Source organism: Acomys russatus, chromosome 24 (assembly GCF_903995435.1).
Source record: "Acomys russatus chromosome 24, mAcoRus1.1, whole genome shotgun sequence".
NCBI lineage: Eukaryota > Metazoa > Chordata > Mammalia > Rodentia > Muridae > Acomys > Acomys russatus.
Window position 1 is genome coordinate 43,889,900 of NC_067160.1, and position 17,823 is coordinate 43,907,722.

At 35.3% G+C, this 17,823-nt stretch overlaps 1 protein-coding gene across 1 annotated transcript in view; it reads left to right on the plus strand.

The window, feature by feature from the left end:
• Positions 1–17,823, plus strand: part of Lrp1b (LDL receptor related protein 1B) — a 1,950,158-nt gene that overhangs the window by 1,853,003 nt on the left and 79,332 nt on the right. Inside the window, exons 77-79 of the mRNA XM_051166335.1 lie at positions 720–961; positions 14,877–15,100; positions 16,150–16,256. Of these exons, the coding sequence (XP_051022292.1) occupies positions 720–961; positions 14,877–15,100; positions 16,150–16,256 (573 nt within the window). The remainder of the gene's footprint in view (positions 1–719; positions 962–14,876; positions 15,101–16,149; positions 16,257–17,823) is intronic.

The window sequence follows — 17,823 nt, forward strand, 5'->3', positions numbered from 1 at the left end:
GAAATATGTTCAAATGAAAATAAAGCAGGATAGGATGCAGCTGAATGGCAGAGTCTGTAGAAAGCTCTGGGTTGAATCACCAGCCTTGGGGGAGAGGAAGAAACTTCAATACTTACAGTTATATGAACATATGACAAGAAGCTTTTTCTGTCTTAATTTTTAGTTTTAGTTAGAAACAGCAGTCGTTCAGGTGCGCCCACTATATAACCAGCTATGGTTGTTGTTGTTGTTAAGTTAAATGACTACATAGGATAGTATCAAAATATCAAGAATGAAATCATCAGGACACAGCATGTTGTGACTTGCCAAAGCCGTCCTTAGCGGGGCATGGTGGCACACGCCTCTAAGCCCAGCACTCATGAGGCAGAGGCAGGTAGATCACTGTGAGTTTGAGACCAGCTTGGTCTACAAAGAGAGTCCAGGACAGCCAGGGCTACACAGAGAAACACTATCTCGAAATAACTAAATAAATAAATAAAATGCCATTTTTTACTCACATAAATTTATAACTAGAAAAAACTAAGTGACTATTATAAACTATTGTAGAAAAATGTTAAGAGGAAATCAAATATTGTGAAGAATATATACACATATATATGATTTTCACTTTTTTTTTTTACTTTATAAAGCATAGCAAATCAAGATAATTTAAAGTTCATCATTACTCTTGCTCTAGTTGAAATTTCTTCTATTTTGTATTTTATTATAAAAATCTGCAGGCTCTGAAGATCAAGCTCTCTACATAGCTAATGACACTGACATCCTGGGTTTTGTATATCCATTCAACTACAGTGGCGGTCATCAGCAGATTTCTCATGTTGAACATAATTCAAGAATAACAGGGATGGATGTGTATTATCAAAGAAATGTGATTGTCTGGAGTACTCAGTTTAACCCAGGAGGGATTTTCTACAAAGTGATCGATGGCAGAGAAGAGAGGCAAGCGAATAGTGGCTTGATAGTAAGTAAATACAGACTATTTGAAGGCTGCACCTTCTTTCCACATCTTTACTTTAAAAAAGTCAAAGTATCTGAAGACTTAAGATAATCAGTTAGCCATCCCATATAGAAACACACGCTTCTCTCTGTTTTTATAGAAGTTTGTTTACTGTAAATTCTGGCTTATGTTTTGTTTGAATGTGTTTACGTTTGCTACTTAGGGATGAAAATAAAGAGAAGTCTTGAGCATATTCTAATTTATATCTGAAATGGGATATATGTTCTGAAGAGAAGCATTTTTATCTCAATGTGGGGATGGGTAAATATGTGTACCTTTTGCATGAGAAAGGAATATAACATGGAGAAAACTTTTTCAATCTTGATAATATCAGAAATCTACTTATGGAACAAGAAAGCAGCTAGAGTTTCACTGTTCCTTCTTTTCAGAAATGCACTTTGGAGAGCATTTGGATGATGTATGAAGGGCTGTTGATTTTCATGGTTAGTTGTAAGAAAAAAATGCAGACCACTTGCTTGGACTTGTAGTTGTTGAGAATCTCTATTTGCATTACAGCATATCAAGTTATTGTGTGGTTTGTATTTTGAAGTAACCTGGGAGGAAAAGAGATTTTTATTTTGAAGGAGCCTGGCTTTCCCCCATACATTCAAAAGTAGACTAATACCACAGCAAGGTCTAATTGAATTCGTACACTTGAAATGGACCATGGCACCTGTTTGAATTCCTGACTATTGTTAACAGAATCTATCACAAAGATATAAGCCAAACAGTTACTCTTTGATGAGGTGTGGAACACACTTTAATTTTATGCTATAATAAAAATGTAAGCTACATGGATGCCGTTTGATGCGATGTTGACCGCATTTAAACTAGATTTTTAATATATTTTTATACTTTCAGTGAAGTGACTACATTGTGTGGGTGGGTGGGTGAGTGAGATGTGCCCATGAGTGCAGTTGCTTTCAGAGGCCAGAAAATCCATGGAACTCCAGTCACATGAAGTGGTGAGGCATCCAACATGGGTAGTTTGAAAACTTGGTCCTCTGCAAAAGTAGTTCACTCTTTCTGCTTCTGGGTTAACTCACTCATTATGATCATTTCTAGCTCAATCCATTTATCCACAAATTTCGGGAATTCCTTGTTTTTAATAGCTGACTAGTATTCCATAGTGTATATGTACCACAGTTTCTTTATCCATTCTTCTGCTGATGGACACTTAGGCTGTTTCCATGTTCTGGCTATTATGAATAAGGCTGCAATGAACATGGTTGATCAAATCTTCTTCTTGTGTGCTGGAGCATCTTCTGGGTATATTCCATAGGGGAAGGGAGTAAGGGGAAAATGGGAGGGAGGGAAGAATGGGATGATACAAGGGACTGGATAACAATTGAGATATAATAAGAATAAATTAATAAAATATATTTTTTTTAAAAAAGTAGTTCACATTCTTAATTGCTGAAATATCTCTCCTGGCACAATTTTAAATTAACAAAGAATGAACTAAGAAAGACAGCTTTAGGTTAATAAATCTATTTTTAATATTTCCTGTGTAACTCAGTTCTTTCCTTGGACCTTCCTGCAATAAACAGTGTTAGGTAAGTTTCCCTTGTCCTCAGAACAGGTCTAGGGCAGAGAGGAGTCATTTAGCAGATCATTCTGCCCTTCAGCCTGCAGAACTGTCCCTTCTTTCTATCAGGCCACTTGACACAGTATCATCTCGTGCGCAAGCTTTAGCTCTAAAAATGAAGTTGCTTTCCTTTCAGTCATAAAAATAAAGGTTACCTCTGAGCTCATTTACTTGCTGCTGGTGGCATGAAGTGCATTGATTGGCATGGCTTTGAATTCTGTTCCTAATCTCAATCAGTTCTTTACTTTCTCTGAACTCATGATTTTAGGTGTTAGATTAAAAACTAATTATTTGCCATAGATTGATCATATGTAATATATTACTTCTTTATATTAACGAAGACACTGTATGTACTATGTAACTGTTTGCAATGACTCTGTTGATGCAATTGATTGACAGGCTGTTGTGTGCTGCATGTTGTACTTAAAATGCATTGCAGCTCTTACATCTGATCTGGTGCTTCCTTTTAAAAATCACTTACATGTTTAATTAATTTGGTATAATTTCCTATTCAAATTATTTTATTTGATTTTGCTCTTAAGTAGGATTATCTACAATCAGTGTTCCCTAATAAGCACAACCTTTTATAGATTAGACGTCAAAATCATTTAATATCTGATAACTAAGTTTTATATTTATTAAGGTAGATGTAAGTTCATGTATATTTTATATGTACACTGTACATATATATTTGCAATCTCGTCCACAGCTTTTTCTAACTTCATCACAAAATTGCTTTTAATCAGTGGTAAAGGTTTTCATTATGCTTGTCTGAAACAAGACATGAAGCCTAACTTACATTTTAATGATTGTAATGACTTTATTACAAGCTTTAGACTATTTTCTCTAGTCCTTTTAGAAGGAGTATAACTAGCAGTAGTAACCACTGAAGCTGAGAATTATTGTAGGATAGCATTCTCTACCAAAGAGCATTAATGTGCTGCTAACTGAGTCAACTAATAGCTAATAGCTGACTCAGTGTCAATATTATACAATGGAGACTCATAAGCCATGGATTTTACCAGTTGTCACTACGCGAAATTCCACAGAGATTTCAGGCTCCACAATATCTTTTAAAAGTGAAGGCTACTCCGGTGAAGACAATTGAATTGTGCACTTTCCTATTGCTCTACAATCCCAATGTCTTAATGTATAAAAATGAAAGACTCTCCTATGACCACATATAAATTCCAGGAGCAATTAACATCTTCAAATTGCACATCTGAAAACTAATTACAGTATTGAAACACACAACTTATAGAGCCCACCCCAGAAAACAAACATGTGATTTGACAAAGATATGCAGCCTTGTATATGTCTGTCAAGTTCCTCTCTGAGCCTGCTATTTCTCTAAAATCCACGTTTATTATGCCAGTTAAAGGTATGTGTTTCTCTTTTTAAATTTTAATTTATTATAATTTATTCAGATTACATCCTAATTGTTATCCCCTTGCTTGTATCTTCTTGGTCCCACCCTCCCTCCCTCCCCTCTTTGGCCCTGTTCTACTCCCCTAGACTTCTGATAGAAGAGGATCTTCTCCCCTGTCATATGATGATAGCTTATCAGGTCTCATCTGGATAGCCTGTTTCCCCTTCCTCTGTGTGCCCACCAGGCCTCCTCACCAAGGGGAAGTGACCAAATTGGGGCCACCAGAGTTCATGTCAGAGGCGGTCACTGTTCTTCTGACAACCAATAGAGAGTGTGCTGTCCATGGCTAGATCTGAAAAGGGGTTCGAGGTATACTGCAGGCATTGCCCTTGGTTGGTGCAACAGTTTGTGCAGTCCCCTCTGGGTCCAGATCCTCCTGCCTTGATGGTCTCCTTGAGGGGCTCATGGACCTTCCTGGTCCTTCCAGCCTCCGTTCTTCCATATGACTCTCAGCACTCGACTCTGAGTCCATCATTGAGTCCCAGCATCTGCCCCAATCCCCTGCTCAGTGGAATCTCTCAGAGGACATCTATGTTGGGCTAATATCCACTTATAAGTGAGTATATACCATGCATATTTTTCTGGGTCTGGGTTACCTCACTCAGGATGCTCTTTTCTAGTTCCATTCATTTGCCTGCAAATTACAAGATTTCCTTGTTTTTAATAGCTGAAATGTATTCCATTGGGCAAGTGTACCACAGTTTTTTATCTGTTTTTTTTGTTTGAGGTACATCTAGGTTTTTTCCAGATTCTGGGTATTAAAAATAAAGTTGCTATTAACATAGTTGAGCAAATGTCCCTGTTGTGTGGTGGAGCATCTTTTGGGTATATACCCAGGAGTGGTATGGCTGGATCATGAGGTAGCACTATTACCAATTTTCTAAGAAAGAGCCAGATTAATTTCCAAAGTGGTTGTACAAGTTTGCACTCCAACCAGCAATGGAGGGTTCCCCTTCTCCACATCCCCGCAAACATATGCTGTCACGGGTCCTAACAGTTTCTAGCTGGTCACCAATTTGTTCAGGGAGTGCACAATCCATGCTATCTTCTAAGTTTTGATATTAGTGTTGAAAAATACTGAGGATTCTGTAATTCTCGAGAAACAAAACTCAAGACTCTCCTCAAAGATGATGACACCACATCGATTTTGCTCTCTAAAAGAAAGAGAAATCATAAATACAGTATAGGTTGTTGTGCAGTTTTTTTGTCAATTTATTTTAATTTTTTAAACATTTTACTAAAAGTTTTACATATGATACGTCTATGATCACATCCTTTCCCTGGCCTCTTCCCAATCTTCCCCTGTCCCCTACCAACTCAACTCATGTTCTTTCCTCACCATCGCTCCCTCTAAAACAAACACACATACGTACATACGTACATACATACATGGAAAACACAACAGATCCAGACAAATATAAAAAGCAAAGCATACAATGTAATACAATTAAACCAATATAACAAACATGCAAAAAAAAAAAAAAAAAAAAAAAAAAACCCAAAAAGTACACAAAAAAATAAAGCTTGGTTTGGATTGGCCAATTATTCCTTTATATAGCGTCTGACTTAGATTGTAATTCGCACTCCATTCGAGGAAAGTGATTTTTTTTTTTTTTTCTTTTCTACTAAGTATCAATGAGAAATAGTTACTTGGCCCTGGTGAGGTCTTGTGTTCCCTTCCCCTTCTCAGATCTAGGATTTTGTCTGTTTAGAATCTGTGTGTGTATTGTGTATACTGTACCTGTCTCTATGATTTCATACCTGCATTAGTCCTGTTGTGTCTGAAAAATGTTGGCATCATCTAAGACCTCTGGCTCTTAAAATCTTTCTGCCTCCTCTTCTTCATGGGTCCTCGAGCCTTGATGGAAATAATTTGACTTCTTCCTTTCTAATTTTTAGCCCTTTGATCTCCTTCAGTTGCTTATTATTCTAGCTAAGATGCCAAATACTATATTGAGAGAGTAAATAAATTTGCCTTGCTCTGGGGTTGCTCTCCATTTAACATGATGTTGGCTATGGACTTGCTGTAAATTGCTTTTATTGTATGTAGCTATGTTTTTGTTGTTGTTTTTGGAAGGTTCTATATTACGGTTTTGTTCTTTGTATTTGTTATAAATTTGTTTAGGATGTCAATCTCTTTTTGGTTTGACTTTGGTGGTTTTGATTGATCTCGAAATTAATCCATTTCTTTTAGGTATTCTTGTTTTACATGAGTATGGGCTTTTAAAATGTTCACTTATAATATTCTTTCTATTTTTTATTTTTTTATTTTTTGAGACAGGGTTTCTCTGTGTAGCCTTGGCTGTCCTGGACTCACTTTGTAGACCAGGCTTGCCTCGAACTCACAGCGATCCACCTGCCTCTGCCTCCCTAGTGCTGGGACTAAAGGCGTGCGCCACCACGCCGGGCTGATATTCTTAACTTCTTTCATAGCTGCTGTCCTGTTTCTCTGTTCAGCGGAGAGTTTGTTGATTTAAGTTCCTTTTTCCTTTGTGTTTATTTTGATAAGGGTTTGTTGATCTAGTTTGTTTTCTCATAAACTAGAGAACCTACTATTATATTGTCTGATTCTTAATTTTTTTTGTAACTCTCTCATTAACTTATATTCTAATTTTTATTGTTTCTTACAGGATTTGTTTTGGTTTTGTTTATCCTAACTTTTGAGTTATATACATTATTTATTCATGCCTTTTCTGATTTTTTTCAAAATTATTTTCTGAGATTCTAATGTGATTCTACGATTTTTTCCTTCCCTTTTCTTCCTCCAAATTCTCTTATATATCCCTCCTTGCTCTCTTTCAAATCCATGACGTTCTTACTCATTTTTTGTTGTTGTATAATCTGATTGCTTTGTGTAATGCTAATAAGTTTCCCTCTTAATGTTTTAAAAAATTTGTTCCAGAAGGTTTGCTGTTATGTTCTTATTTTCAGTAAATTCCATGAGAAATTTTTAACTTTTTTATGGTTCTCTTCTTTGAATTACTTGTCATTCAGTAATATGTTGTTTGAGCTCTAGTAGTTTGTGTTTTTACTGCGTTTGTTTGCTATCAGTTATAAACATTATAACATTGTAGTTAAATAAAGTACTTGAGTTATTTCAATTTCCCTTTTTTTTTAGGTTTTTAAATATATGTTTTGTGTTTCAATATGGAATCTGTTTTATACACTCTCCCTTGAGATGCTGAGTAGAATGGGTATTTTTGGATGTTTGGGTGGGATGGTGTAGACGCCTGTTAGGTTCGTTTTATAAACAGTGCCCTTTAATTTTAACATTTAACAATATTTATGTTTCTTTGCTTATTGTTTGTTTGTTTGATTCATTTATTCATTGTCCAAATAATCTCTGTATAGGAGAAAATGAAACATTAAAATCACCTACTATTTCTGAGTAAATCTATGTCTTTAAGTCCAGTAGTACTGCTTTTATGACATTGGGTGTGCCAGTGTTTAGTGTATCTTTACTTAGAATATTAATGTTTTATTGGTTACTTGTCCCCTTGATTAGAATGAAGTGCTTTGATTTCTTCTGATTAGTTTTAATTTGAAATATATTTTGACAGATATTTAATATGAACACTACTTACTTTCTGTCTTAAATTTAAAAATACTTTTACTTGGTGTTTTTCTTATGGAGGTTCATATATTTAAAGTTAAGTTGAATTTTTTGTAAAAAACAAAAAGATGGATTTTGGTTCTTAATTTTTCTAACCTGTGTTTTGAGGACAGAGAGTTGAGACCATCAATATCTTATTATGTTACTTTTTAAAAGTGTGTATTGATTGTAATTTTTTTCTATTTGTGTTCCTATTGTTTTTCATGTTTGGTAGAACTAGCCTCATTATTTTTCCACTTACAGTCTCTTGGCTATGCTTGTTCCTCTCTTCAGTCTGAAGTATTTCACACAATATGATCTGTAGGGACAGTTTCATGGAAATGAATCTTAGCCCGTTTAAATCATGAGAAATGTCTGTATCTGTGACTATGGCAGAAAGTTTTGAAGGATTTGGAACCCTAGCTTGAGTACCATGATATATTAGACTTTGTAATTCCAGGCTCTTTTGGCTTCCCAAGTTTCTTCTAAGAAACCAGCTGTTACTCTGATAGGTTTTCCTTTATATGTAACTTGTGGCTTTTTCTTCTCTTGCTGTTTGCAATATTCTTTTTTTCTATATAATTCGTATTTTAACTATGATGTTCTATGGAATATTATTTTCTGGTCTTGTCTGAAAAATGTTCTATGTATTTCTTTTATGTATATAGGAATGTATTTCCTGAATTTGGGGACATTTTCTTCTATTGTCTAAATGAATATCTTGTTTATTCTATTGCTCTAGGATTCTTCCCCTTCATTTATGACTGTAATTAGAAGACTTTGTATTTTAATGGTGTCTAAAGTTGTTCTCTCTCTCTCTCTCTGCGTCTCTTTGTGTCTCTGCCACTGTCTCTCTGTCTCTCCCTGTCTCTGTCTCTGTCTGTCTCTCTCTGTGTCTCTGTCTCTGTCTGTCTCTGTCTCTCTCTCTCTGTCTCTCTCTCACTGTGTGTGTGTGTGTGTGTGTGTGTGTGTGTCTCCATTTCTGTTTAAATTTTGAGTATTGTTAGTTTGTAGGGTCTAATTACATTATCTTCTAGTCTTGATATTCTATTTTCTACTCAATTCATTTTCTTTATATGGTTTTCTGGGCAGTTTCCTAATTGTATTACTGAATTTTAAATTCCATCTCCACTTCAGTTTGAGTTTTCTTCAATATTTTTAGTTCTTTACATTATTCAGATTTCAATAATGGACTGCCTTCATCATTTCATTAGGACATATATTTGGGATTTCTTTGGATTGTTGTGACATCTATTACTGTTTCATTGAATTCATTTAAGTCTTTATGTCCTTTTAAAACTCCTTACTTTGTTGATGACATTTATGATTGTACCTATAAGTCCTGTGTCCTGGTGTTCATTTGGACAATTCTTTTTATTTTTTTATTTTTTTTACTGTTTTTTTTCTATTGGAAAATAAAATCCTTCATATTACATCTCAATTGCTATCCCATCCTGTGCATCCTCCCATCCCTCCTTCTCTCTCACTTTCACCACATTCCCCTCCCTTATGACTGTGACTGAGGGGGACCTGCTCCCCTGAATATGATGCTAGGGTATCAAGTCTCTTCTTGGTAGTCTGCTATCCTTCCTCTGAGTGCCATCGGGCCTCCCCATCAAGGGGACATAGACAAATATGGGGCACCAGTGTTCATGTGAAAGCCTGTCCCCACTCTCCACTTAACTGTGGAGAATGTCCTGTCCTTTGGCTAGATCTGGGTAGGGGTTTGATGATGACTGCATGTATTGTCCTTGGTTGGTGCCATAGTTCGAGCAGAACCCCTGGGCCCAGATCTGCCCATCATAGTGTTCTTCTTGTAGGTTTCTAGGACCCTCTGGATCTTTCTATTTCCCCATCTCCTATATATCTCTAACCTAGAGTCCCAATAGTATGGATATCTTCACCTCTATCGCACTCTCCTGGTAAGTGAGGACATTCATGGGACATGCCCCTTGGGCTAGTGTCAAGTTATAAGTGAGTATATACCATTTGAATCTCTCTGCTTCTGGGTTAGCTCACTCATTATTATCATTTCTAATTCAATCCATTTGTCTACAAATTTCAGAAATTCTTTATTTTGATAGCTGAGTAGTATTCCATAGTGTAAATGTACCACAGTTTCTTTATCCATTCCCCTACTCAGGGAAACTTAGGCTGTTTCCATTGAGAATATTTCGATATTACCGGTTGATTTTTAGAGGTAGATAACATATTATAATCACAATTCAAATTATTTCTGATTTTGTGATGAGGCCTGGGCATGAAAAGGTCTTTTTGTGGTTCTGTGTCAGATGTCTCTTCCCTTACATCTTCCTCAGACTGAACCTAGGCATAGAATGAGTGCTTAAGGAAAGGCCTAAAGTTTGAATGTGGTGCCAGTAGATTAGTGTGAACTGAGTTTACAGATTAGGCCATTAAATTCTCTTTTTTTATTAATCATTTTTTTATTTTTACAGGTAGATTTATATTATTACACATATATACAATAGATTACCTATAGCAAGAAGAACCATGACACAATCAGGAGTTATATAAATGTTACATTCTTAGTGTTTTGGCTATTTGTACATGACAACCTTGAAGAAAACATTTTTTCCTATCTTGGTGGGTCTAAATTTCTGAGTGTAAATCAATCTCATCACATCTTGTCATTATCAATGTAAAACATCTATCTACACAGAAAAACATATTGACCCCTAAAAAACTAAGCTTCATTGTAAAACTAAGCTACCAGGTCTTCAACTCCATCAAGGCTTGAGAAGGAATAGAATTGTTTACCTGAGTATGCTGGGAATGCAGGTTAGTAGCTTCCAAATGAGAAGATGACAGAGACAGTTCGCTACCTGAATAGTCATCCAAAATTTTCTATAAATGTTGAAGCATTTTGTTCAACCTTCTAGCCCAATATGTCTGACAGACATATTTGGGAGGCAGGAACTAATAAGGACTTACTCTGTCTAGGCAGAGTTTGTCTGTCGACTCTGACTGCATTCAAGCTTGCCCCTTTTTAGGCAGAATTCTGTCTGTGGTAGAAATGACCCAGGGGCTGGATTGCCACATTTAATGCCATCTCCATAAGGAGGTTCTTTGATGCTCATCATTCTCTTTGAGGTAGGCTGGGTGTTGCCAGGAGTTAACTTGTCTCATTGTCAGTGAATCTCTAAAATAATAAAAGCCTTTTGAAAATGTCATATTATGCATGTCGCTTTCTATAGAATCATATCTATATGCCACACCTAAGATGTATATTCTTGCAATAAAAGTAGACTAGTAATTAACATGACCATAATTTGATTACCTAACAATTAACTTGCGTAACTTATTTATCGTAAGCAGTCTGCAGTAGCACTTTCAAAGTATTGGAAGTAAACCTTGTGTTATAATTGAATTACATGGGTACAATGCCTCATACTAGAGTATGTATATATACACTCTGTGTGTGTGTGTGTGTGTGTGTGTGTGTGTGTGTGTGTGTGAAGAATGAACTTACATTAGAATTCTATACCACTGTATCTAGAATTAAACTTATTTTGCATCTATATACAAAATTCTATACTGCCGAATTTAAAATAACCTTATGAGTGACAATTGAGGCTTTAAGATGAGGAGTAGGTTCACTAATCTACTTTTTTGTTCTATGATCTCTAATTTTCTTAAAATATATAGCTAGCTATAATATTTATAAAAGAAAACATAGTTTTCAGAGGTTTAATGCTTAAACTGCTCTTTTAAAGATCTATTTTAAAACAAACGTGTTCAGTGATGTGTCTTTATTATTGAAGCTAGAACTGTGACAGCTAGTATGCACAAAGTATACATAACTTAATATTAAAGTAACTTCCAATTTTGTTACACTTAAGCTGGCAGTTTTTCTGTAAGGTTTAATGACTTCATTCATTTGACTAATATATTGATAGGAAGATGCCTCAGGGCCCCCAGCTAATCTGTGTATTCAAAAGCCTTAACAGAATAAAGTCCTTTTATTTTTTCTGAAGAAATCGGTCAACACATGTCTTCTATTTTATGCAGTAATATTAACAAATTCCTTGTTTGTCAGAATCGTGTAGTACTTACTGCTCTCAAAAGGGACATGCCACTGTGATGTCAGATGTGCTGACGTCTTTGTTGACCTTTCCTAAGGAACTAACTAACAATTTGGAGTTCTTTTTCGTTCTAATATAGAACATGATTTGATTTGTTTTGCTTTTCTTTCTAGTTTTTAGTGGTTAAATGGTTTGTGCTGCGCTGTTCTTTATTCCCAGGGCCATTTTCTTTTCTGTCTCTGTGAATCAGTTTAAATAATTTGTTTTTCTAACTTTTCACATTTATCAGATAAAGTTGAAACTGTAACCAAAGCTTTGCCTTTCTCTTTTTTGTCAACATCTGTTTAGTATGAGTCACTTGCCCCAACACTACACAAAGCACTACAAGAGACTGAGGAAAGCTGAAAGTGGGGGAAATAGTCCTATCCAGGGAAGAACACAACAGTTGATTACCTAATACCAAATCATCAACCATGAAACCATATATACACTTAATTTTATGCAGATTATGCCTGTTACATTTATGTTTTCAGAAGATATTGGTATGTGGATATACATATATTCATGTATGAATACTAAATGAAGTGACTGAATTTTACAGAGTGCAAGAAGGCATACATGGGAAGGTTTAGAGAACTTAAAAGGAGAGAAGGAAATGACGTAATTGCTTTATAATATTTAAGACAAAGAAAGACCCTTTGAGAGATAATGACAAATTTCCTCTTCCTTATCCTCCATATTCTGTAAATAAAGTTCTTTGCTGTGCTGTTCAGTGAACACTCAGTGTTGTGAATCACTATCTCCAGTAACATGTGTAATTTGCTACCATCATACCCTGAATGTATTGGTACCGATGCTCTCACCATTTCAGTTATAATTAACTGAACATAGCAATCTTTGACACAATAATCAACTTTAGTAGCTATAATAGCAGGAAGTATTCCTTGATCTAGAAATGAGAATATAGAACCAACAACAAAAACCCACAAGCATAGGTACCATCCATAACAAAACCACAAACAATATGAAACTCTGAAGTAGTCTCACAGGAATTTTTTATTCACATTCCTAATAGAATTTTCTTAAATACAAATTACCTAGATGGAACCTGGGGCACAGAACATAAAGGATCAGTCATAAACATCATCAAAGAATCATGGGGTTAAAAAAACAAAACAGGAGCAACCATTTCAGAATGGATTTTTATGTGCCATACTACCAGGATCTATGGTGTTTAAAATAAATGTCAGCCCTTTTTATCTTTCTAGACATGCACTTTAAACTAGAAATGAGAACTAAATTTGATTTGTATTTAAAGAATTTACTGTTGGTTCAGTTGTCAAGACACCTTTTACCTGGAAGAAGTATCACTAAATCCAAAATTCACGTTCCCTTAAATGTGCGGAATGGAGTTTAGGAGGTGACAGTGTCTCGGGGTTACACGTGTAAAACAGAAGAAGAACCAGCCTTCTCAGCATAAATGAAGAAAAGTGAAAAGGCTAATTTTAAAAAGTAAAATTTTGCATGACATTTCCATAATTTTTGGCAGTGATAGTATTAAGACAAGAATTTGGGTTTGTGTTTAAATATGATAAAAGCCGTAGTAAATGTTTTCTTATGCTCAAGCTGGATGAGGGGTATCATACTCTGCACAGCAAAGGCTTCTTCTGCTTGTGTTACAACGTGACGAGTCTTCACAGTGACAGACTTGAAACAGTATAGACTGACAAATTAACACCCAGTTTTTCATGATTTTAATATTATGATTTACACTGATATGCAAAATATATGACATTTGGTGATATATTTACTTTTATATTATGCAAAATCTAAGCAAATACAGCTACTGGTTATGCATGATATCCACCTTTGCTGAATTCCTTATACCACAAGGGGAAAATTGCTTCTGGGTGCTGTGGTTGAGTGAAGGCAGCTTCCTTTCTCTTAGGAACTCACAGTCCACAGCAGACAGTGATGTGAAACTACTGTTCTCTGATTCCTTGTGGTCTTTTTGTTTGTTTTGTGTATATTTTGTTTCTTTGTGTGTGTGTGGTTTTTGTTTGTTGTTGTTGTTGTTGTTGTTTGAGATAGCCACTTTTTACTGTTCCTCACTAAGTCATGCAAAAGACTATCATGATAACATGGTAATTTTCCACTGTGATGAATTCCAAATGGACATCACCTGGAATCATTGGGTTTGTTCTTGATATAATAGTCTTAGATATTCCTTCTTACTTATGGTTATGCACTATAAACCTGACCTTGCAAAATTTATTAGTATATTAGTTCCATTCAAAATGACAAAATTAACTAAACTCTTCAGAATATATATTTTGATAACACTTTCTATGAATTCTTTTACCATCTTATAGCTATATAAAACAGAATAACTAAAAAGAGCCAAGCTCTCAAATAGATATTTCAATTTTCCTAAAGAACACAGTGAAATGTTTTTGCTCTGTTAGTGTCTGTCAATACCACATTTTAAAAAAATGCCAATTGTATGTGGCAGAGATCCAGAGAAATCTGTGCTCTCCCACATTGCTGAAAAATATGTACTAGGCAACATCTTTGGAAAAGATTTTCTAGCACTATGTATTTATATGTTAGGATTCAACTGTTATATTCCTGAATAAATATAATTAAAAACCTGAATATGTATCCTCTGATTGACACGTTGGCCTCGAACTCACAGAGATCTGCCTTCCTCTCCCTGAGTGCTGAGATTACAGGCGAGTGCCAGCACACCTGGCTCAGTCCTGACCTTCTCAGTGACAACAGAATCACACACATTTCTCATTATGTTTCTTCTAAGGTAAAGCAACTCTCTGGCATCATTGATTTAATGTATAAAAATGTCCACCATGTTAATTGTGGTGGCCTAAACTTGTAAACAAATACAAGCAGACACAAGTGGCTGAATATTAAGCAAATCAGTATATCATCATGAAATGAAATTGTATCCATTAATAAGGAGCGTTGGTAACTGATCCACTAAAAGAGATGCATAAATTTTACATGTGACACTATACAGCAGTTAGGAATAAAAGATATTCTTCTTTCTCAATGAACAGATTGACTCTCTAATGCTTGAGAAGAACAAAGTCCTGTGGTAACACCTAGAATATTCCCTATCCTCCCTACAATTCCAATGTGAAGATACAAAAATTCATCCTAATTTATCCCAAGAACTACTGTGGCGTATTGCTTTTCCGTTTTTCTTCTAGTGTCCTGAATTTAAAAGGCCGCGAGACATTGCAGTTGACTGGGTTGCAGGAAATATTTATTGGACTGATCATTCTAGAATGCACTGGTTCAGCTACTATACGACTCACTGGACAAGCCTGCGGTACTCCATCAACGTAGGACAGCTCAGTGGCCCCAACTGCACCAGACTCTTAACTAACATGGCTGGCGAGCCCTATGCTATTGCTGTAAATCCTAAAAGAGGGTAGGTTGATATTTTGGGTTTCTGTTCTCAATATAATACTAATATCCATATTTATGGCTTGTGCTCAGTAGTTTTGTCCAATGTGTAATGATTTCTGAAACGTGAAAATCCCCATACTTCTCCCTCAGAACTGTTTCCTATTCCAAATATTGACACAGGATATTTTTATAAATGTTCTTCTATATTATGAATTTAGTACACGTGGGAGAATCTCTCTATGTTTATGTGCATTGATTACAAAACAGTGGAGGATCACATGACTAATACTATTAAACTTCAATTGAATTTTCTAAACCATATATATATATATATATATATATATATGATAAAACAACAAAATATGAAGACATATATTCAGATTTAAATTTCTTTATATCTTGATGATTTAATCTGAAGATATCTTTTCTATAGTATCAGATGAAAAGTACATCCCAAACAATTCCACTTCCCTCCACTTCTCCAAGCTCCCTTCGACTTCCTAGGAGGATTTCATACGTGTATACAGCGTGTTTTGATCACGTCGACACGCCCACTCCCTATCTGACTCCCTTTAGACTCTTCTCTTTACCACATCCTTCTTCCAATTTCATATCAGTTTCCTTTTAAAATTTCATTTTACCTTTTCACCCACTTATTTGTGTACTATATACAATAAGTTGAATAATATATCAATATAAGATAATTTCAAGTGAATAATCTGTCACCATACAATACTTGCAAGTGATAGAAATAATTTTCAGGTTCTTGCAGAGTTTTCAGAACAAAAATTATAGTACAAATCATATGCTATGACATATATTATTAAATAATGTATCTCCAAACTTATATTTGTATAAATCTTACCTTATTTGGGTAGATTTTATTTTCAATATTGATTTGCAAGACTCTGTTGAAGTTGGACATTATATAGTGTTCAAGTTGGGTCAGCAATCTGCTTAATGAGTGGACTGGGTTACTCTGCCACATGATCTGAACAGACACCTGTAAATAAAGGAGACAGTTTTCACAGCATTATCTCCAAGCTAATATCTTTGACCTACTCTCTTCAGGATGATGTACTGGACTGTAATTGGGGATCACTCCCATATAGAAGAAGCAGCAATGGATGGCACTCTGAGGAGGATTTTAGTACAAAAAAACTTACAAAGACCCACAGGTATGATGCATTTGCACATATTAAATGTGAGACAAGATGCTAAGCATATTAGTATTAACAGTTCATTCTAGTTTTATTCATGAATCAACCATATAACAAGTAGGTAAAATAATGCATAGTATGATATTATAAAAGTCGGTAATATTTTATACTCTAGTTTCCTAACTCTGAAGTCAGTTTATTATCATGCTGATAGCTATATTATAGGGTGTTATTTGAAAACTACCAAAGTTGTAAGTCTATTAGTATATTCTTACATAAAATAAAAATTTGACAGATTCTAACAACTCATTGGGGTATTTTTACATGTTAAAGTTACTGAAATATGCATTAATATTTCTAGAGGATGTCAAGAGAAGTGAACTGAAAGGTGGCAAATATATCTATGTTCTTTAAAGGCCAGCCTTCATAATGCCTGTCCCTTATATTAAGTTTTTTTTTTTTTTTTTTTACTCTTGTATCCCATTTTTCTTCCCTAATCGCATCTACGACTCCTAATAATCTGCTCTCACAGTACCACTCAGGACATTGACATTTCAGTAATAATATAGTTGCAAACTGCAAGAGTCCAAAGATTCTGTGCCAGCCACCCTACTCAAGGTACCCCAGTTAAAAGAACAGAGTCATGGTTCTTGTGCATGATTTATTCTGATTTTTATTTATGCTTGATTATTTTTGTATGTTAAAATAAATCAGGGAGTTAAATATCCATTGCCTGTTAGATGGTCTTGTGAATTGCATTTGACTCTACTGTTTTTATTTTTTATGGAACTGAGCAGTTTGGAGAATTCAGTCTATCTGTATACACCTTTCATTTAAATTCCATATACTTCTGGAACTGAAGAAAATGTTTCTATACTCGTGAAGCAGGTGCTAGCCTTTGTGAAACTTATGTCATAGTAGAAATTGCAGTGCACACTTGAATAATTGTACATAGTTATAATTATTGTATAGAAAAGAATAGAAGTATAGGATGGACAGCCATTGGGAACACTATTTGATTATGTGTCCAGAAAACTCAATTCTATAATATGTTGCTTAAGAAGTTACCTGAATAAAGAGAGGCAGACAATTATGTGAGGTTTCGTTCACCATGATAGACACCTGAGTGAAAAATCTTCAAAGAAGGAAGGTTCCTTTAGTTCAGGGTTTTAAAACTCGCTAACAACATGCACATCTAGAGCCTGAGGTGAAGAATAATAAAATAGGGTTGCCAGTGTTTTCCTGACACTGCTTACACAATGGAAGAGACAAAGCAGAGAGAAAGAAGTGACCAAGGACCAGGTGTAAGCTTGAAAGTTTTGCTTTCAGTTCCCCACATTTCCACAACCTCCTATAATACCCTCTGATTTGGTTTAGAGTTGCTCTGATATTCTGACTAAAAACAAACTGGAAGGGGGGCAGCATTTGACTTTTTTTTTAACATCCTAACTAAAATTTTCCCTCCTACCTTGCCTATGAGTCCCTCATCCCCACCAACTCTCTTCCCCACCTCCCATCCACTACTTCTCCTTTCTCTTCAAAAATGGCAGGCATCCCATGGATATCAACAAGTCATGGGATATCA